The 20,713-nt window shown below is 52.7% G+C and overlaps 4 protein-coding genes and 1 non-coding gene across 5 annotated transcripts; 1 reads left to right on the forward strand and 4 right to left on the reverse strand.

Moving 5' to 3' along the window:
* Positions 1-3,231: 3,231 nt before the first annotated feature.
* On the reverse strand, positions 3,232-5,600 carry M406DRAFT_331325 (amino acid transporter; the record flags this gene model as incomplete). The annotated part of the gene is made up of 10 exons (XM_040920616.1): positions 3,232-3,460; positions 3,543-3,661; positions 3,728-3,822; positions 3,902-4,064; positions 4,136-4,223; positions 4,288-4,391; positions 4,491-4,814; positions 4,902-5,154; positions 5,267-5,369; positions 5,456-5,600. 10 exons carry the CDS (start codon positions 5,598-5,600, stop codon positions 3,232-3,234), a joined length of 1,623 nt encoding a protein of 540 aa, XP_040775972.1.
* Positions 5,601-6,886: 1,286 nt separating this feature from the next.
* Positions 6,887-8,633, forward strand: M406DRAFT_340509 (FAD dependent oxidoreductase; the record flags this gene model as incomplete). The annotated part of the gene is made up of 3 exons (XM_040921561.1): positions 6,887-6,908; positions 7,040-7,278; positions 7,416-8,633. 3 exons carry the CDS (start codon positions 6,887-6,889, stop codon positions 8,631-8,633), a joined length of 1,479 nt encoding a protein of 492 aa, XP_040775973.1.
* Positions 8,634-9,173: 540 nt separating this feature from the next.
* On the reverse strand, positions 9,174-10,921 carry M406DRAFT_70478 (uncharacterized protein; the record flags this gene model as incomplete). The annotated part of the gene is made up of 2 exons (XM_040925351.1): positions 9,174-10,142; positions 10,265-10,921. 2 exons carry the CDS (start codon positions 10,919-10,921, stop codon positions 9,174-9,176), a joined length of 1,626 nt encoding a protein of 541 aa, XP_040775974.1.
* Positions 10,922-14,975: 4,054 nt separating this feature from the next.
* M406DRAFT_259260 (uncharacterized protein) lies at positions 14,976-17,423 on the reverse strand (the record flags this gene model as incomplete). The annotated part of the gene is made up of 2 exons (XM_040917285.1): positions 14,976-15,767; positions 15,921-17,423. 2 exons carry the CDS (start codon positions 17,421-17,423, stop codon positions 14,976-14,978), a joined length of 2,295 nt encoding a protein of 764 aa, XP_040775975.1.
* Positions 17,424-19,967: 2,544 nt separating this feature from the next.
* M406DRAFT_t75 lies at positions 19,968-20,053 on the reverse strand. The gene has a single exon. It is a non-coding gene; the product is annotated as a tRNA-Gly (tRNA).
* Between the last annotated feature and the right edge of the window lie 660 nt (positions 20,054-20,713).

The raw sequence follows: 20,713 nt of genomic DNA on the forward strand, positions 1-20,713 counted from the left end.
TGGCGGTTGCTTTCGTTTATGTACGATGACGCCACCCCCTCATAACGATGCGCAACATCGATAGACAGCTGCGGTTTCGAGGCCGGTGAGTAAAAAGCCAAGAAGAGTCCCTCGCACGTAATATGGGGCCCCTGCATAACCGTGGTGTCCCCTCCCTCCTCCCAAGATCTTCTTCTTCGCTTACCGCAGGGCCTTGTCGCCGCACGGTCCGGTCACCAGAACATTGTGCCGTGTGCATTCTACCCAGGTAACGTAACGTGTGTACCCTGAGCCTGCGCCGCAAGCTGCGGTCGTGGCTGATGTAATCGTTCACCATGGCTGCCGCTCACTTGCCTGGCTCCTCTTTGGACAAGCCTCCAAAGGAGGGGGGGGGGGGGACTTTTCTTACTTTTTCTTCATCAGACTGTCTTTGAATTTACTGGACCAAAAGCAAGTCTGCATTCTGGCTCTGCTTTTGGAGCCGGCTCAATAGTACGAGAAGCTGCCGGCCAAGGGGGTCCCACGAATCTCACCGCGATGCGCCTGCCGTGCCGAATGAAAGCTTTGGGCAGAGCCACTTGCTACCGATTTCAAGGGCAGACGAGGGCGGACGAGAGCAAGCGAGTGCATCATTTCTCTTCGTTTCTGCTCTTCTGAAGGGGTGGAGAAGAAAAAGGGGAGACAGAAAACAGGGGGCCTCGAGTCGTCCTCTGTTGCGGCGAGGTGATCTGTGGGCACTCCGATGAGGCAGCCCATGCCTTGGCTGATCGGATCGGCCTCCGCTCCCTAGCAGGCGTTTGAGGAGACAAGAATGTAGTCGAGTACCTCTTGATTCAGTGCGTATTTATCTCAGGGAGAGGACGTGGAGTGTTTGACCCAGTGCCTCTGCGTTCATGGGCTCTCAGCTGGGTACTCCCTCATAAAATTCTTGTTGAGCATGTCAATGGTGCAGCTCCCAGGCAACATCACCAAAGCCCACGAGAAGCAAATGGTTTACGGCTTTTTCTCCATTCTATCGTGGGTGAGAGATTCTAGAGTATGATGTAAACTGTCTGTACGTGTCTTCGGGTCCCAATCCCAGACATGAAAGTAACGTAAATATCTATGCTCTAATGTGTATGAGAGTTTGATGGAAAAAAAATTCGAAAGGAGGCAATATTCGAGTCAACCTTCGGCATTCGACGAGAAAAGGCACGGCTGTGACCATCTGACCTTTTGTATCCTCGAGTGCCCACTGTCCCCTCACTCACAGGTTTTACAAGAATCATGAAGTATGGAGAGAAAACAGCTCTGCTGGGAAGGTTTTGTGTCCCCGTTTCAGGGTAGATTGACCAAGGTTTTAATCAACAGTCACACCATAGGGGAATGCTCAGAGACAAGTAGGGTACACTTTCAATTCAAGAAGTACAATGCCAATCTCACCTACATTGACTGGATTCAAATTGAACATGATGAGTAACGTTTCAAGAGAAGTCATTCTCTATCAAGCTCTAGTAGGATGGCAGGCAAGGAGGAAAAGCAAAGAAAAGAGCAGAGAGTAAGAAAGGGAATGTGCTCATGAGGACTTCTGCCACTCTTGACTGAGTATGGTTGCTTTTTGTTTCTCTTTCATTATGATTGACTGCTCTTCGGCAGTTCTAGATGCTCCTTCTTTGCGGCAGAACGTCTCGGACAGTCAAACGCCCTGAGCAATATCTGCAATACTTGTGTATCTTGCCAGTCATGTTGAGCAATTATGCTGGGGGACATTATCTATTGTAGCATGTGTAACAGTATTCGACCCAAGCAAACACACCCTCGCTGAAAGTTTAAGTGCGTTGGTCTTCAGTTTACTCTCATGGTTGAATTCATCTAGCACTGAAACTCTCTTCGATATCTTCTAATTATCAAATTTTCAGAACATGCGCCTCATCAGAAGACAGTCACTTGCATCTCAGAAAGCCTTCATCTTTTCGATATCAGAATCAACCAGGCGAAACGAAAGCGAGGTGTCACAAGATAATCAAAGTCCTGGTGGTCTATTGCCCTAACCTACCTAATTGACCAAATATTTTCAGCTGTTCCCTCCTCTTACCCCTGCAGCTAACAGTCTATCTTACCTCATTATGCCCTCAAACAAACAGAACAAGGACCCAGGCATGTCCAAATCACAGCCCCAAGGCAGCGTCAGCCTGACGCCTACACGAGAACCCATCATCGTGGGCAGTAGCTACTCAACCACTGATGCTCGCACCACGTGCAAAGTGCAGAGCTGGAGGGATGATGTCAACAGGGCCACCAAGAAGAACAACAGCAGGCCGAAGTGTGTTTTGATGTAGACGAAGAGAGCTGGAGGGTGACATTTTGCATCTAGCGGTTTTGGATCGACACAATCGTTGACGATTACTACGTACAGCATGCTTATCCTCCTCCTTCTTCCCTCTGCCATCCATCTCTTCTTCGACCTTGATCTGACGATTTCTTTTCCATAGGCAACTGAGATGGTGAGCGTCATCAGCACGCTTCTGCCCATTCGGCGCAAACAAAGCAGAACTTCCCCTGGCGAACAACGAGCTGTATGGCGAGCCCACATTGTTCGACAAGCACAGGTACATCCACAGTCTGAATGTTGGTGGAGGCTCTGTACCAAACACTCCAGTGACTACACCTTCGAAACGGATGGCTTGAGTACTCAGCACGTTGATGACCGCAGTGGGCATCACCGAAGCTTTTCAGGCCTACTAGGGCCTAGCATGGTAGGACTCTCACATACGTCAGTATTGCAAAAGCAAAAACAAATCAAGACCACAGGAATCCTCTCTCATGTTTCGTCTAGATTTAATACGGAGATCCCGGACTCTCTAGCTGAAAACAGACGCAATGCATACTGTCTGGCTGGAGAAGCGACATGCAGATCAATTGTAACAGGGATTTACTGCTTTTGAATAAAAAGCAATTTGTACTACTTGAGAGACTGTTCATGAAAGCGCTGCATCTCTGTACTTTTGGGAGGTTATGATTACAAGTGGTAGCAGGATTCAAGTCTCGTGTGTGTGTGTCATCATGGTAATCAGCTCTCTCCCGCAAGGCGAGTCGCTTGATCACCCAAAGTATCCCTCTGAAAGGACGGCGATTCCCCAGTACAGGCTGGAAATGATTCAAGTCTAGCCATACTGTCGCATCTGCTGCATGGGTTATGTAGTACAACACACAACCTTGCTCATCAATTCTGCTATTCAGACATTAATCTACACTTCATCTATCCATGTTCTCCTACATAGTCTTAGTGTCTTGAGGACCCTTGGTATCGACGGCTTGACCTTCCAGCTGAGCCTGGTTCGAGATCTGGGCCGTCAACACCACATCCGACTCTTTCAAGTACTTATGGCGGGCCGCATAGACCCAGTACAAGCCCGAAAAGAGAACCTCGGCGCCGACAATGGCGCATGCCCAGTTCATGTTGCCGATATTCTCGCCAGTGACAGGAAGATACAGTGGGCAGCTAGTTGCAGAGAAAGGTTCGTGTGTCAGTAAAGAGAATAGACAGGGGGGGGGGGGTTGTTCAAGTTCTGGGTAATACTAACAGGTACATCACAATGACCAACAAGGCCCAGGCAACTGATATATAGTTGATCAGGAGACCCCACCGGCCGAGGTCAAAGTGTTTCCGCTCGGGCAGGACGTGACGTCCTCGGACCAGAACCTGAAGCAGAGCTCGTCAGCCTTTTGAACCAAATCTCGAAGGACAAGATGAGTTTTTCAATCTTACCGCAATGATCGGAGCGATGTAAGCTGTCTGAAAGAACACGCCTGATCCGCTGACGATGGCATAGAACGCAAGGTCGCTACCCAGAGAGATGAGGCCTGGTGGAGAAAGAGAGCGAGAATGTCAGCTGCTTGCACATTTGGGAGTACGACACGGCAGGTGATGAGCTTGACTTACCAACCACGATCTCAACAACAAAGACCACCAGCATCATGTTCCAGGGAACACCGTATTTGGGGTGAAGCTTGGCCAGCCAGTCAGAGTAAGGGAACGCCTTGTCCTCAGCCATTCTCCATCCGAGGCGAGAGCAGGAAGCCAACACGCCGACGCAGATGAGCAGCTATCAAATGATTGTCATATTAGGAGACCATGTCGAAACAGATAATGGGATGCAGTGGGGAGGTAACTCACATTGCCTATCACAAACAGGATGGAGATGAAGAGACCACCACCGTATAAGCTACCGGAGATCTCCGCAAACCACGAGACGTACGGGGCACTGCACATGATTTTGTCAGTCATTAACGTCGCCCCAGGATGTAGAGGACATCATCTCAACTTACAGCTCTTCGGCATAGGACGCATAGTTGCCGCACGTGAAGAGGAGGATCAGATCGGTAACAATAGTGGTGACACCAGCAAAAATCATCGACCAGACCATCGCTCGCTGTGTCATCACACGAGAATCAGCACAGTGAGCTATCGAGTAGAAAAAGAAGGATATGATATAGTAGAGAAGGCACGAGAGAAGGGGGATAGGACTCACAGGCGCATCCTCTGCGGCATTTCGCATCTCCTCCACCAGGTGCATCATGGCATCAGTGCCATACAGACCGTAGATTGAGTTGTAAAAGGCCATGATGAAAACCCAACCGCTGCTCGTGTATCCAGTGTTGTTCAAGAATGTGGTAAAAACAAACTCGGCGCTGGACTTGGGCGCCTTGACCAGGACGGTGATGGCCCAGGCGAAGAAGCCGCCGACGGTAAGGAACGCGCCAAAGGAGCTGTAGAACGGCAGGAGGGAGGCGTGGAGGTTCATGAACAGCGGAACGATGATAAAGGCGAGGTAGAGGAGGAAGTTCATCCAGGACTATGCCAGTCATTACACCTTGTCAGCCTGTGCGTCGAGCGTGAACCTGCTTCGGGGAAGGGGGGTGTCCGGTCTACTGCTGCTTACAGTCCATTCAAAATCGGGGTGCACGGTCTGGATGAAGGAACCGATGATGTTGGCGTTTTGGATCGCGCACGAGGAGCTGACCGACATCTCAGCCGTCATCAGTGCCCAGCCGACGAGGTACGAGAGTAAGGGCCGCCACTTGGGGCTGGCCAGGACCTGCACGTAGAACTGCTGTCCTCCGGCGGTGGGCCAGATGCCACAGTACTCTGCCAGGGAGGCCATGAGGAGAGTTTGACCAATGGCAACGGCGATTCTTTGGAATTGGCTTGTTAGATACACTATTACCCGAACGAATTGAAAAAGGGGGAACAGAAGAGAATGCAGAATAATCATCCAGAAAGGATAGTCGGGGGTTGTAAACTCACGATCCGTACAGAAGGCCTACTGGGCCTCCAATATCGAAGATGGTGCCGTACAGGACCACAACGCATGCCCATGTGGCGCACATCATGACTTGGTACGCACATACTGATAGTTGATTGTCAGCTATGATTGATCTTTGACCATCTCGGAGTGGCGGGGCAGCCAAGTAAGAGGGGAATCATTCCACGTACACGTCCAGAAGTTGTAGACTCTCTTCATCTTGGGACTCTTGCCCAACATTATCAGCTCCATATCGTCCGAGTTGGCGACCTGCTTGGCCTCGAGCCTCCCAGGATCCATGGGCTCTTCAGCCGCTATTTCTTCAATGGTCGCCATGACTGGTGGCGGCAGTGAAGGTGACTGTGGGTAGTCGTGTGGTTCCGAAGACTATTGTGGTAGTAAGTAATCAAGAAGCCAAGACGTCTTGTGTTAGTAGAAGAGCCAAGAATGTGGTGTCAATAATAAGAAACAACCACCCGGATGCAGCTCAGTTTGACAGTGTTGAAGAAGAAAAGGAGACCGTGAACTCCCTAAATAACATTCAAGAGATGTGATTTCCCTCCTCTTATTTTTTTTTCGCCTCTTCAGTACGAGGAGGAAGGGCAGGTGATTTAATGAAACCTAGGCTCTCGACGTGTCCATCAGCAAGAAGAAGGTCTAGGTCGCGCTTGGGGCTTATCGTCCTCTGGTTGCCCGAACGCTCACGACGCCTCGAAAAGGTCTCCACCTGTCTTTCCCCGGATCCCGGGGGCGAAAGAGGATAACCTCGTTGCCTCAACCAACTCGCTCCGTCTCCATCGTAGATAAGATAGGAACGGGCAAAGCAAAGCGGAGAGCGACTCAGCAAGCAGGGCCGCTAAGACCGGGGGAATACCCCATCTTGGCGACGGTGAAATGATACAGAACAGCCACGTGAAAGTCAAAAAGCTTTAATTACTTGGTTTGCAAGGGGAAAAGTTTCGATACAAGATCTTCGCGTCCTTATCCAGGTTTCACACATGATCCCGTGCCTTGGACGAATCTAGAAGTTATAGACGACGGGCAACTCACATGGGTTTTATTTTGGCTATAAAACGTTAAAGCAGTTGTTAGTAGTATTAAGGTTCATGTTGCTGGAGTGAACCATGTAATATGTAGGAGGATGCACCCTTTATTTAGCCTGGCATATCTTTATGCTGCTGCGTAGAGCCGAGGTTAAATTCATAAACTCTGCTACTGGACGCAATGGAAGGAGAAATTTAGCAGTAAAACATAGTAGAGTTCAACACAAAGCGTCCTTCTTATGATATACTACTTGTCGTAACTCCGTTCTTATCTTCGGCAAGTTCAGGCAAGTAACTTGGTAGTATGCAGCATGAAGCTTGTACAAGCCCGGCAAGTGTAACCGTACCTGGCATCAACCAACCCTATTAGGTTTGATCCTTACATTCATTATTGATCATAATTCACAAGTGACTGATTTGGGGTGCCGCTTCAAAAAGATGAAGGCGAAATAGTGAGACGAGCCCCCCTCATCTTTGAACGTTGGACTGCTGTTTAAGTATTCTTGATGCGAATCGTCTCTAGAAGTCAACACTCAAAACACTACTATTGATTGCCGTCTGAGGACAAAGGTGGAAGAGATGGGTTCCGTATCAAATAACGGTTTGTCTGCCGCAGCCCTGTTCAATTGGAATTACCACGTATCACTGGATGCCCTGTCAATACGCATGCTGATCATCTAGCACGTACTCCAGACGCCTTCAAGGCCAAGATCGAGTCCCTCGTTACTGCAGATCCAGGACTCCCACGGCCTAATCCTACCCAGGCCTTCTGGCAGCTGCCCCCTCACCCAGACGTCTCAGCCATCCAGTCCCCCACACTGCGCACCGAGACCGATATTGTGGTTATCGGCTCTGGCATCACCGGATGCAGCGTCAGCAAGGCTCTTCTAGAAGACGAATCCTTTGGTCCCATCCATGTCACCGTTCTCGAGGCTAGGACTCTCACTTCGGGAGCAACTGGACGCAATGGAGTAAGTTAGCACCCACACGTCTTTGAGACTCCCATCCTCGTCTAATTCTTCTTCTTCTTTCTTTCCTTCTTTTAATTCTCTGTCCTATTGTTCTATTATTATCTGACAACGTGTTGACGTGTGTTGTTGTCTTATAGGGCCACCTCGTCTCAGCAGCCGGCCACAAGTTCTCAGACTGGGTCGAGCACCACGGCGTCGAGGCAGCTAGAGATATGGCCCGTTTCAGTCTGATGAACGTTGACAGAGTCCAAGAGATCCTGAGCAAGATGGACGCCGACATCCAGGAGAAGAGCGAGATCCGCACCGTCCAGAAACTGTGCGCCGTCACGGACGACAAGCTCTGGGAGCACCATGTGAACTCGATCAAGATGATGGCCAAGGAAGTCCCCGAGCACAAGAACCACAACCGGCTCGCCGGTGCTAAAGAGCTCAATGAAGAATGGGGCCTCATCGACGTCGTCGGCGGCTATATCCAGCAAGCAGGCGCCCTGTGGCCGTACAGGCTCTGCACCGAGGTCTTCACCCGCCTCCTAAAGGCCCACCCTGACCGTCTCGCCATCGAGACGCACACCCCCGTGACATCCGTGTTCGAGGACCCTGATGCAGCAGACAACAAAGCAGTGACGCACAGGTACATTGTGACCACGCCTCGCGGCCTCATCAAGGCCAAGCGCGTGGTCTACTGCACCAACGGCTTCACCGCCCACCTCCTCCCGTCCCTGCGCGGCAAGATCTACCCCTTCCGCGGCCACATGACAACCCAGGCCGTCCCAGCACACTTCCCTTCGCAAGGAGGCGAGCGTTCCTGGAGCCTGATGCAGCCCACGCGCCTCGACCCGCAGACGGGCTCGTTCCACTTTGGCCTGTACTACCTGCAGCAGAACGCAAAGACCAAGGACATGTTTGTGGGCACCGAGTACCAGACCATCGAGGAGTGTCTGTGCAGCGACGACACCTTTGTCAGCGAGGCCTCCAGGAAGGACCTGCCGGCTCTGCTGCCGCGCATGTTCTCGGCTGTGAGCGGCGACGGGTTGGAGAAGCCGACCCTGAGGGCCATCTGGTCCGGTGTGATGGGCATGACGCCTGATGGCTTGCCGTTGGTGGGTAAACTGCCCGGCAACGCGACAGGCCGTGAGCCTGGGGAGGAGTGGATCGCGGCTGGGTTCCAGGGCTACGGGATGGACAAGTGCTGGCTGACTGGCGAGGCTCTGGTCGGCATGATGGCCGGGAGGGATGTCAGCAGCTGGTTTCCTTCTCCTTATGTCATTACCGAGGAGAGGTTGGCTAAGAAGATGGGCTTTGAGCATGTCTGGCATGAGTATGCCAGTATGGTGCAGGAGAAACAGCGGCTCTGAGTGGTAGAGGAATCAGAATGAAATTGTCTCGTGAGGACAACTAGAAAAGAGGGTTACATAATTTACTCTTCTCCTCTCTCTCAACTGAACTCCAACATCAAATGCTTAATAGTCCCTGTGCCATCATCTTTAAAGGCCCCGAAGAAACAGCCATCGAATGAGTTTAGTAGCTACTGTCCTCACAGGATACTTTATCTGAAGTCTTGTTCAATGAAGCTCTTGCATTGGTACCACAGTATCAATCATCATGACCAGGGAATCCAAAAAGAAAAGAACCTAACCATCTGCATCCAAGATCACTGTATAGACAACATACACCGCTCAAGTCAATCAAGCCATATCAATGAATATATCCACAGCCCAGCACCCAGTATCTTCACTCCCAAAGAACAAGCCCCCTGCACAAGTCCAGGAGCCGCTCGCTCAACAAAAAACCCCAATCACCTCCGCCGCCCCCAAAGCATCCTCCCAAACACCTCACTCTTCTGCTTCCGAAGAACAGGCCTCTCATCCACCTCCTTTCCCTCCACACTCTCACCGCTATCCCTTGGCGCCTGCGCCGGCGTCGTCGTCGTCACCACCACCGTCCCCGCCCGCCCCCGCCTCAGCTGGCCCTTGGCAACCTCCTGGCCCTTCCGCGACCTCGGCGCCGCACTCGCGCTCCTTGTGCGCTTGCTGCTGGGCGCGAAGCTGCGTGCGAGCCTGCGCGCAAAGCTCCTCTCGCCCTCTGTCTCGGAGTCCGAGTCCACCTCGAAGACGGAGACGGGGAAGACGGGTGGGAGGGGCGAGGGTGGGGATGAGCAGGAGGAGAAGGAGGAAGAGGTGATGGCGGTGGATGTGGATCTCCGGCCGCGGGTTGAGGAGGAGGATGAGGAGGATGTTGAGGATGGTGGGGGTGGAGTGGTTACTTCGTAGGCCATCGGGTGATGTTGGGAGGAGGAGGAGGGAGGAGGAGGAGGAGGAGGAGGAGGAGGGCGAGGAGCTGGACAAGGGAGGCGTGGTAGCTGTTCGATGTCTGTCATACACCTTTGAAGACGGACTTGAGTTGAAACCTTGGGTATTTGGGGCTGGGAGTGCCGGTTTGCTGTGGTTGTAGCTGTTGTGGTAGCTGTTGTTGTTGCTGCTGCTGCTGCTACTGCTGCTGATGCGCGTCCTGGTGAACGTGGTGGGGGTGGGATAGGAAGAGGTGGTGGCGGAGGAGGAGTAGGAGGAGTACTCGACACATCGTGTTGTAAGAAGCTGAGCGTTCTTGGATGCGGCGCTGATGCTGTGGACGAGGTAGATGTCATTGTGTCGGAGCGTGTTCTGGATGGCCTCACTGGAAATCGCTGGCTCTGAGGGCAGGACTGGGAGGAGTCTCGTTTCGTCGGTGCATCCGCAGCCAGTGGTGATGGGCCGATGATGACGGGCGTGGTCGGGGCGGAGTGTATCCAGGAGGACCGGAAGGGGAAGATTGCGAGTTCTGAGAGTGGCTTGTGGGTTCTGCGCCTTGTTGATATCCTGCTTCTGCTACTGCTACCAGAAGAAGAGGAAGAGCGCAGGGAGATTGGAGACATGAGATATGCTGGGGGTTCCCATAACGTCGTGGTGGCTCTTGGTGGCCGGATGGGTTGCTTAGGGGTGACTTCAACCATTGGTGGTGTTGGCATCGGCTTTGGGAAGAGAGAATAGCTGGCCTTGGGCGTCACCGGTCTGGAGGAGGCAGCAGAGGTAGGTGTAGAAGTTGTAGCAGCCGCCGCAGCCTCGCGTTTGATGGCGATGATCGAGGGACATTTACTATTCCTCGACTGGCGGCGAGAGGCAGTGTCACCACCTCCTGACGCTGGCTCGTCATTGCTGTTGCTGCCAGGTGCCTCCTCCTCCACTTTATCGCTGCTGTCGGCCTGGCTGGCGAAATACTCCTGCTTCCGCGTCACATTGTGGTCCGGCGAGGGAATCAACGCCGGATAACTCCCATTGTTGTTGATGATCCTCTGCGTGATCCCATCCGCCTCACGGCTTGCCTCCTCCGCGTTGGCCTCCCAGAAAGGATCCTCCCAGAACGAGTCCCACAGCTCGGCACCAGACGAGTGGTACGAGTCCCGATTGTCCACCCCATCAGCAGCATCCGTAGAGATGATGGAGTCCCGGTCGTCAGCCACCATGTCCGGCACCGAGGCCTGCGAGCCCACCGAGGAGCGTCCCTCGACCTTGAGGCTGCTTGGGTACGAGTAGTTGGCGACAGCACCCTGCGCCGGGTAGTACTTGTTGACAAGTTTTAGATCAGCCAGCTTACTGGGCCTCTCCATGGTGGTGACGGTGATTGATGACGACGATGATTGAAATCAATCTGTGTCCCACCAGCAATTGGTTTTGCTATGCTTGGTATGTGTTTTCAGTCGGGAGATGAGAGGTATTGTGACTATTGTCTTTTTTTGGTAACCAAAGCTGGTTTTGATAGTCTGAGATCCTGAGCCAGGCAAGGTGTAGGGATCTGACAAAGGTCCAAACAATATAACGAAAGTTTAAGGACTTCAGGGAGGAGAAGGAAATTGGCGATGATGGTGGTGTTAGTGGGTTAATCTGTATGGAGACAGAAGAGGACAAGATCGAATGTGTATGTTTGTGTTTGTGAGAAGAGGGAGACAGAGATTAGGAGAACAAGCAAGAGGCGAAGAGAGAGAGAGAGAGAGAGAGAGAGGACAGCGGGGAGGAGAACGGAGGACGTTCGCCACAGAACTCTTGGAAGAGAAGGAAGATCTCTATGCCTACAGTCGGGGTCGCGGCTTGGCCCTTTTTGGTGGGGAAAAAAACAACACGAGGGAGGAATGAAGAGAAGCCAGGAATGTGGGAGCGACACTGGGGCCTCGACATATGTGTGTTTCTACCCTTTGGACCAAGGAGGGGAATGTACAAACCGTGTCCATGGGCCCACCCCACTGATTTCGTCACTACAGTACATAGTTCCTACGTACGACAAGTATACAGAAAAGAGAAAGTCATGGCGAGCTTCCTTTTGGGGCAGACTACTGCACAAGACGCACCGAACATGATCGTCCGCGCGGGGCCGCCGGGAAGGGCTGCAAGGAGGCTCCGGATGCCGCCAGCCAGGCTGCATGAGCCGTGTGCAACGAACTAAGTAGACACACTCTCTCTCACCCTGTGGCGAAATCATCATACATGTGACAGGTGCAAGTCATGGTCAGTCAAGTTCTAGCCAGCCTAGATCCACATGTGTGTGTGTGTGTGTGTGTGTGTGTGTGTGTGTGTAGAGAATAAGAGAGAGATGGTGCATAGGACTTATCCGTGGAGATAGTGGGAAAGCAAGCGGTAGCGGCTGTTCTTCCCTGGTTATACGATCTATCAGATTTCAAATTTTCCGCTTTGGTGGTTCATGGAGAAAAAGCAACACGGAAAATGAACAGATGTAGGACAGCCGAGTATCAAAAGCCCTTCTCAAGACCTTCTGCAAAAAGAGTGAGCACACACGCCAGTACGGAAGTGGAATTCCAGATCAGCGCGTTTGTCTCGGTTTCTTTGCGGGGTCACGAGACAAGACCTCACCAGGTCTATCTCGATCTGGTCGAGGGAGAGAGAAAAGACAGAGAGAGAGAAGGAGAGGGGGGAGAGAGAAAGTGAAAGAGGGGACGAAAAGGAAAAAGATCATAGTCGACGGCATGTATCCCTTCGAAGCTTGAAAAAAGCAGCGCTGTCCACGTTGGAGAGGGGGAAAACCCCCCGTCAATTCCCATGGACGGTTTTCAAAGTACAAACTCCAGGGCCGAGCGCTGAGACATGCATATTGCCAACGGCTTTTCAAAACACAGAGAGGGAAAGGACAGACTGCTACAGATCTTCCCTGCGAGGGCCTTTTATGCAAGAAGTATAAAATCTTGATGTGCTGGTGTTACTTGATATTGAATATGTTATACGTACATGTGTAAGTCGTTTGTTAATTAGGTGAGAGGTCGCTATGATATATTACAACAGCCGTCCCTTTCCGTCGGCTATTCTACTTTGAAACGTCCCATATTGAGTGATGATATCTGGTTGCCTACTTTAAGTATCGGAGATCAAGATGATGACAAAAGTGAACCCCAAGGTTGAGTGTGGTGGTGTGTGTGAGTGTGTGGATTCAAATCTGTGTAGGTGGGTTACAACATTTCAGCCTCAGCTGCAACCTACTTGCATCTGCCACCTGGACAAACGTCAAACGGCAGACACCACCACATCTCACATCAAGGAGGAGGGGAATAAACTCTAGCCTTTGTTACGGGTCTCACCGCAGGGAACCTTCTCTGGGAGTGAAGCAGCCCTGCATACTTGCGAATCGGATTACATGACGTTGAGGGGATGTTTCGCGGCATGCATGACAGGCGCACATTCGTTGAAGGGAGGGAGGTTTGCAGGGGAACACCGGCAGGCAATATAGTCGGATGTGAAGCCAACGGCAGAGAGGAAGAACGTCTTTCCTGAATCTGGTAGCTCGGTCGGTTGTCAGGGAGTGCGTTGGTGGGCGGCTGAGGGCTGCAGGTGTGCTGCAAGGCGGGGGGTTTTCTTCTTGTCTCTATGGGGCTTAATGTGAACCCTGCATGCAGCTGGCAGTTTCTTTTTATTCTAGAGACTTGTGACCTCTGAAGAATGATTACTTTGACAAAAACATTCATCATAGCATGATTGTTGTATTCTCCCCCTCCCCCCTCCCAACAACCTTCTTCTGCCTTGCCTGTTGTTGGGGGGCAAAGACGGATTGTAGACGCCAAGGTCGGATACCCGATGACTGGAATGTCAACAAAACATGAATAAGTATACGCAAAACTTTTCCTGCTCATGTGCGTGTGTGACAGAAAGATAAACAAAAGCAATGTTCGGGTAACCGGTTTGGTATTGATGGCCGGATGCAGAACACTCCAGATCCTGCAGCCTGCCATGGTGATGATGCAATAATAGCACCCGATACTGCGGAAGTAGTGGGAAGATACGGAGAGCCTTGTATCGCATTTCTTGCCTGGTGTATGTCGATGCAACCGCCTCGCCTCCTCCTTTTCCAAGAAGAGTACTTAGTTATACGTGTATAGATACAGCTACAAACAAGAAAATTAGACAAAGAAAGAAGAAGCATGGGATGAGGTAGAAACTGCAAAGTCTGATATAAACATCACAGATTCATCCACGAAATTTCCCCTTGCCAATAGGCCTTGAGGCAATGTTGCAGACAGCGTCTCCACGTCGTCTTTACTCCCTCAGATTGGAAAGGACAGGAGAAAAATAAAAATAAAGATAAGTAAACCAAAAAGAGTTTGCCGCACGAAACAAACCCATGAGTCGAAACAAGCTACTCAGACAGGGCGAGAAAAGAAGGGGGGTGGAAAAGGGCCGACACGGGAGCCTGCCGCGGAGAAAAAGACAAGCCGGACACAACTGCTATCCCGCCCCCGGGACGGCATAAAAGAAAGAGGGAGGGGGGGGGGGATATAGGTGGGGAGGTAGGGAGTTTGACACACCTTTTTGATGCATGCAAAATGTAGGGATGAATAGCATGGAGAATCATGGCAAAGACATACATACACATGGACAGAATCTACAGGTGGCACCTATACATGCACACATACGAATTTGACAACTTTCAAAGAAGAAGGAAGAGAGAGAAAGAGAAGGAAAGAAAAGGCTGTGGTAAGAGAATGTTGAGAACGAGTAAGCCTGGCTGGCGAGCAAGCATGACACGCCTTGTACGTTCCACTGCCCAGCGTTCTGTTTCTTCGCTGCACCGTCTCAGGTGTTGGGTTTCACTGCACGCTATATGCGGTACGGGCCAAAGAAGGGGGAGTGGTGTTTGTTAGCAGCCAGAACACGCAGGTGTGTGATCATGTATTAATTCCCTCTCTGTGTACGTTTGTCTGCCAAATTTGTCTGCCATCCTCTCTCTCTATGTCGTCGCATCCACTCATCATCCAGCTGCTCAACAGTCAATCATTCTTGCGTTCTTGCTTTTTGTTGGAGTCTAGATGCCTCTCCTGAGCAGGGCAAAAACAAAAAGAAAGGCAGAAAGAGAAAAAGAAAAAGAAAAAAAAAGAAGAGGAAAGAAAGAAAAAGGGGAAGCAAAAAGCCACTCTAAATCAAGCCTCCCTCCCTCAAAGGATACTCGCAGATTTGTTCATGTCATGCATTAGAAATCGTAATCATCGTTCGCCCACTGCTCGTTTACCACGTAAAAATCAACATGATAGAAAACAGTATCACAACCGCCAAACGCCTTGCAATGCAAAAATTTGATCCCATCCGTGAGGCAGGGATCACCAAAAGAAAAGAAAGAAGAAGAAAAAGATAGGGGATTTCCCTTTTGCTAGCCTTCTGAAGCCTCTTTCAAGCCTCCCTGGCGGGAAAGACATACTGTGGACTGACCCTCACGCCGTCCCTGGCACTCATCCTCGCCTCCCTCCGGCTCTCGCCCATCGCCCTCGCACCCAGACTCGACCCCATGGGACCGCCGCCGCCGCCGCCGCCGCCGCCAGACCCCAGCTCAGGCGAGCCCATCAGTCTCACAGCGGCGGGATCCCTTGTCGCGGGATCCTTCTCGGTGTACCTCCTAACCCTCCTCACGCCTAGCCTCTCGTCCCGCGCCCCGCCGCCGCCCATGTGCAGCGTCCAGCGGGGCTTGTCCTCGTCGCGCCTGTCCACGCCTAGCTTTCCCACCAGCGACGTCTTGTTGCGAATCATGCTCGAGAAGGCGTCCTCGTGCACGCAATCCTCGTTTGCCACGAAGCTGATAATCTCCGCGAGGCACGTCACGGCGTGCGGAAGGCGCAGGCCCTGGCGCTTTGGGAAGAGCGAGACCAGCGCAAGCCAGTAGACGGCCACCAGCGCGAGGGTGATGGAGAAGAGCGGAATCTGCGGGTAGACGCGGACAATGTTGTCTGCCGGGGTGAGCGCGAGGAACATACCGCCTGCGAAGATGGGGATGAACACGAAGAGGGCCGAAAGGAAAGAGATGAATGCAACGCGCCAGTGGCGGTTGCGCAGAGCGCGGAACGAGGCCTGGAGTGGGTAGCAGGCTGCGTAGTCAGCGAGGATGGAGGCCTCAGGCTGGGCACCGCCCGCTGGCGGGAAGGCGAGCTCGGCCCACGGCTGGAGGATGCGCAGGTGCAGGTCGAGGTCCTGGAAGGCGACGAAGAGTGCCATGCCGAGGAGCGCAGGGAGGAAGCTGTAGAGGAAGTCGGCGGCGGAGAAGGCCCCTGGGATAGGCGCGGCAGACAGCAGAGGCAGGAAGCCCTTGTCGGTGAGGCGGGTCTGCGGCATAAAACTCACGACGAAGAGGGCCACGACCAAGAAAAAGCCGCTGATGATGACGACGATCAACGGGCAGTCCTTGAGACAAAAGGGCAGGTGACGGTACCGCACGCGGGGGTGCATGGCATGTCCCTCAAGTTCAATGTCGCCCCACGGGTTGATATCTTCGGCGTGCTTCGGCTGCGCTCGGCTGTCAGGACTCCGTGGTCTGCCCTTTTCGTCCAGCATGTCAAGTTCCGAGACCGGGCTGTCCCAGTCGTCCTGCTGTCCGAGGGTATACCAAAGCTCGTCCGACCTCTCGCGATCGGCCCAGCGCCAGTATGTGAGCATGTCCGTCCTTCTCTTGTACAACACCCGCCTCATCTGATCCCTCGTGGCGAGGATCTCCGTGCCCCTGTAATCGTCGAGGGTGTTGCTGTTGGCGACGATGGTGGCAACATCAGCGATCGATCTCGGATCCCACATCAGACCGGTCTTGCGGACGAGCCAACAGGACATTTCAATAACGACGGCAGCAGCGAGCAGGACGTAGAGCGCCACCAGCGTCCAGGCAACGCCCTGCACCGTCGCCCACCTCCATTGGCCGTCCACATAGATGACCGTGTACAGACAGCTCAGCAGGGGCAGAGTGAAGTTCATCAGCCACGTGATCAGGTTGGGCACCCAGATGTGCCACGTGCCCACCAGTTGTGGCCGCAGGAATGACGTCGGGTAGAGGTCGTCAAAGATCGCGTCCTCCCTCGCGGTCCCCTGCGTTGCGGCGAGTCTCGCAAAGGGTCGGACCCGGAGCATAGTCGTCACGATATTCTGCGCCCAGAACAGGACGAAAGCTCCTATGATGGCCGGGAGCACTCGAAAGAGGAAGTATTGTCCGCTGTAGATGGTGCCAACATAATCCCAGAGTCCCGTGTGCCGCTGGGAGAACACGGCGCTGAAGATCAAGGCCGCGAGCATCAACATGCATGCGACCAACAGCATGATCATCGATGGCTTTCGTAATATCGCCGGTCGGAAGACGAGTCGTGGGTTGATCTTCTCTCGCCCATCGCTGAAGAACCCGGGGTCGACGGGTTCCCAGGCATCTGCAGCCGGCTGTCTTGCTGCAAACTTTGCACCCTTCTCTGTACCCTTGACTAGAGTCGACATGGACGACCTGTTTGAGGACGGTCGCTGGCCGGACTCGGACAGGAGAGGAGCACTCTGATCCATGCTCTGCCTGGGGTGGTCGTTGTGACGGGAGGAGGCGGCAGCAGCAGATCGTGGTGACATGGGCCCGTTGCTGGGGGCATAATAACCCCGGCTCGAGCCTGGCACAAACGGCTGGCCGTCGGAGGTCATGGTCGAGGGGTGTGAGGACTCGCCCTCGCGCTCTCGCGTCAGCTGCTCTATCGCATATTGTATGTATGGGGTGTCGTCGATGCCAGGTGTCACGCGGGCGGCCTCCAACGCCAGCGGGTCCCGGAACTCCTCAAGAGGCCTTCCCATCATGGGAATCGGAGGGTTCGTCGGGCGATTTTGTGCCATTGCGATGGCCTCCAGCTGTTGCTGTGTATACTGTGGTTCCTGAGGAGACCTTGGGCCTTCACCAGGCGAGATGGCCATGGCAGAGGGCAGAGCGTACGGTAAGAGGGTACGGCCGTGGTGCCGCTCTGGGCCGTAGATGTTGTCGGAAGATCGAGAGGAGGAGTAGGAGGAGAGACTAGGGGCAAAACGAACGATGGAAGAAGGCTGAGGAGAGGTGGACTCGTTGTCCACTGCTACATGCTCTGCTATGCCCTCTAGTAGGCCATGGTAGCCAGACTTGTTGTGTGCAGAAAGGTCGTCGTGCTGCTGCTGTTGGAGGAGAGAAGGAGCTGGTGTTGCTGCTGTGCTCCCAAAAGAGACTTGTCGTGTTGTTGTGGTTGTTGTTGCTGAAGATTGGGCTGCAAGACCAAAACGGAACAGGCAAATCAGTAAAGGACACTAAGAAGATAAACTTTGGAAGCAGCAAGGAGAGAGAGAAGAAGAAAAAAAAGAGAGAGTGCGTGTGAAGGAGGGAAGCACTCACCGGGCGGGTCCACAAGTTCAGAGCCACACCTGTGAACATGCATCCTGGACCAGCACCAACACCAGCGCCACCATCATGACGAACAAAATAGCATGCAACAAGGTCAGCAAGTGAACCCACTCTGGTGAAGAGGGTCCGGGTCTCTGGCCAATTGGCTCTATGAGGAGCGATACAAGCAGGGACGCTGCATCTCTAGCGAGGGACTGAGCGAGGCATGGTTGGAGAGACAGCTCATCTGCAGCGACCACAGAGTAATCAGCAGGTAGCCTGTCCCCCTCCCAACCCTGGCTTGTTTTCTTTCTTCTCTCTCGTTGGCAATGACGCCAGTAGTGGCCAGCAGGCATAGCCAGTGGGTGAAAAAAAAGATAGTGGGAGGCTGGGTAGACCATGGTTGTGATGACGGTGGTTGGGCAAGAACAACACCAGCCACCGAAACCCCACCTTCCTCACCCTGGCTCCTTCCCCATATCACACTGGTACCACACATAGTACATAGTACATAGTCCACATCATCCATGCCACAAGGACTTGAACCCTTCGTGCTTTCCTTCTTCTACCGTGGTGATCTTCAGAGCTAAAATGTCCTCTGCATCCCATAGTGGCCTTGCTAACCCACTGCATCAATCATAATAAGGTTTTGCTTAGACGATAGAACTACCAGTGCCGTGACAGAAGGTTCTAAATCAGCTTCCATGCAACACTTGTGAAGTCGCCAGCCCTGCAAGAGGGGCAATCCATGCAAGGTTTCAAGCTGTCTGGCAGTCACTGTCAGCTGTCTCTTTAGCGTTTACGAACGGCCCGTGCACGGGAACTAATACGCTGTGTGGAGGATGGGTGTTCAGAGCGGGTTTAGGGGTGCTCCCAAGGGTTCTTCCAAGGTTTCCATATTACGTCAATATCCCATCCCATCGTCATTTTGAACCTCACTCGCTCGGTCAGGACTGCTTGCTGTCACGGTCACACCGCAGCGTCTGCTACAGCGGCGAAACAGTTAAGGGCTACCGGACTATTTCCACCAGCAGCACGTTCGTTCTCTCTCGATCCAATCCACTTGACTCTTTGAGGCCTCGTCAGATTCTCGAATGTCGTCGTCAACTCTCGTATTCCCATCGCACTTGAAGACTCTGGCGATGAGATGCAATGGAGACTCGATGACCATGGATACGGTGCAATCCCAAGTCTCGTCAGTTTCTTTTACTAACAGCTGGCAAGGTGACTGTTTGATGGTGGTCTCTGTGTGAGTCCACGTGACGGAGTAGTGAGGTTTACATTGAATCTGGGATGACACGGTCTTTTTCTCTTTCTACGTCAACACTCCATTCCCGCGCCAGGAGGCTCCTCTTCGGCTCAGATGAAACCTAATCGGCACGATGAGACAAGACTGTCTTGGAATCGACGAGCTGCTGCTGCTGCGTTCCTCATGATAATGGCGAGCCCTTCGTGGCGGCACGAAAGTGCACCGCACCCTTGGTCATCATATACAGGCCGGAGAGAAGCCCGATCGCACGTGGTACGTGGCAGACGTGCACTGAGAATGAGTTTCTGCTCATAGACTGGTCTCGAGTCTTACAGTGGTCTGGCTGGCTGGCCGGCTGGACTTCGTTCGGGATCTCGACCTATCTCTGTTCGCTGAGCCGGCCTCCTTTCGCCACCTGCCAGAATGGTATGTCCCATCGCGCAAAACATGATATAAGGTTAATTCTCTCTCGCTGCGTCTCAGTTCTTAGGCCTGAGATTGTACTGCTGCTTCCAACTTGCAAATAGCAGGGGACTGGGAGTTAGCACGGAACGGTGTGGGAGACCAAGAATCGAACGAAGGAGGAGAGATCGCTCGCTATACATACACCGACATCAACGCCGTCTCTAGGTTACCACGAACAAAACACAATACCGACCGAACGTAGCTCGTTGCTCATTAATGCATCTCGACGTCACCAGTAGGGGGAAGAAGGACAGAAGAAGAAAAAGAAACAATGCCAGGCACCATCCTGTACCTGTGGGGAGCAAAACAACAGCATCCTTGCATCCGTCGGGAATCGAACCCGAGGCTCAAGCTTTAACATCTCTTGTATGGAAGGCTGGAATGTTACCATTACACCACGGATGCCTGTTTGCCACCTGGAACAATCTTCATTATGACTCGCAGCTACTTGTCACCAGCCATGTGCGTGTCTAGGGCCATGGAAGTGGAGTCTACTGGCTGTGGATACACGACAAGCGCTAAGTCCGGAATAGCATCCTCTTTGTTGCCTTTGCACGATGAGAGATGGTCATCCTCACTGCAACGTTCGGAACGGAAGAAATTGTTTTTGTGGTGGGCTGCGTCCGTGAGAACGCCCAAGAAACCACCTCTTCAGCACCGAGAAGCAACTTAAAATAGCTGTAGGGACACGGCTACAACCCTTGCTTTTCTTGTGCCAGATCGTCGAAGGCCCGCAAAAAGCCGTACCAGGCTTTTGCTACGAACAAAAAGAAGCATGCTGAGCGGAGTTCTCTTCCCTCTTCTCATTTGAACCGGCGCCAATTGTTGCATGTGGATTGGTCAGTTCGCGAAGCATCCAGTGTCACCCGATGGTACACTGCCATGGGCCGGAAAGGAGGGTGAAGTTCTCATGAGATTCGCAACTACTGATTACTTGTAAGCGATAGCGGACGATGTCGTGAACCCTCGAGGAGCTTCTGTCAATGATCCTTCTGCATCGCTCATGTACCTCTTGGACGCTTCGCCCACTCGACTTCACCCTTTCTCCTACCAAGAAGGATCGAG

This window comes from Cryphonectria parasitica (genome assembly GCF_011745365.1).
Source record: "Cryphonectria parasitica EP155 unplaced genomic scaffold M406scaffold_5, whole genome shotgun sequence".
In the NCBI taxonomy this organism is placed as follows: domain Eukaryota; kingdom Fungi; phylum Ascomycota; class Sordariomycetes; order Diaporthales; family Cryphonectriaceae; genus Cryphonectria; species Cryphonectria parasitica.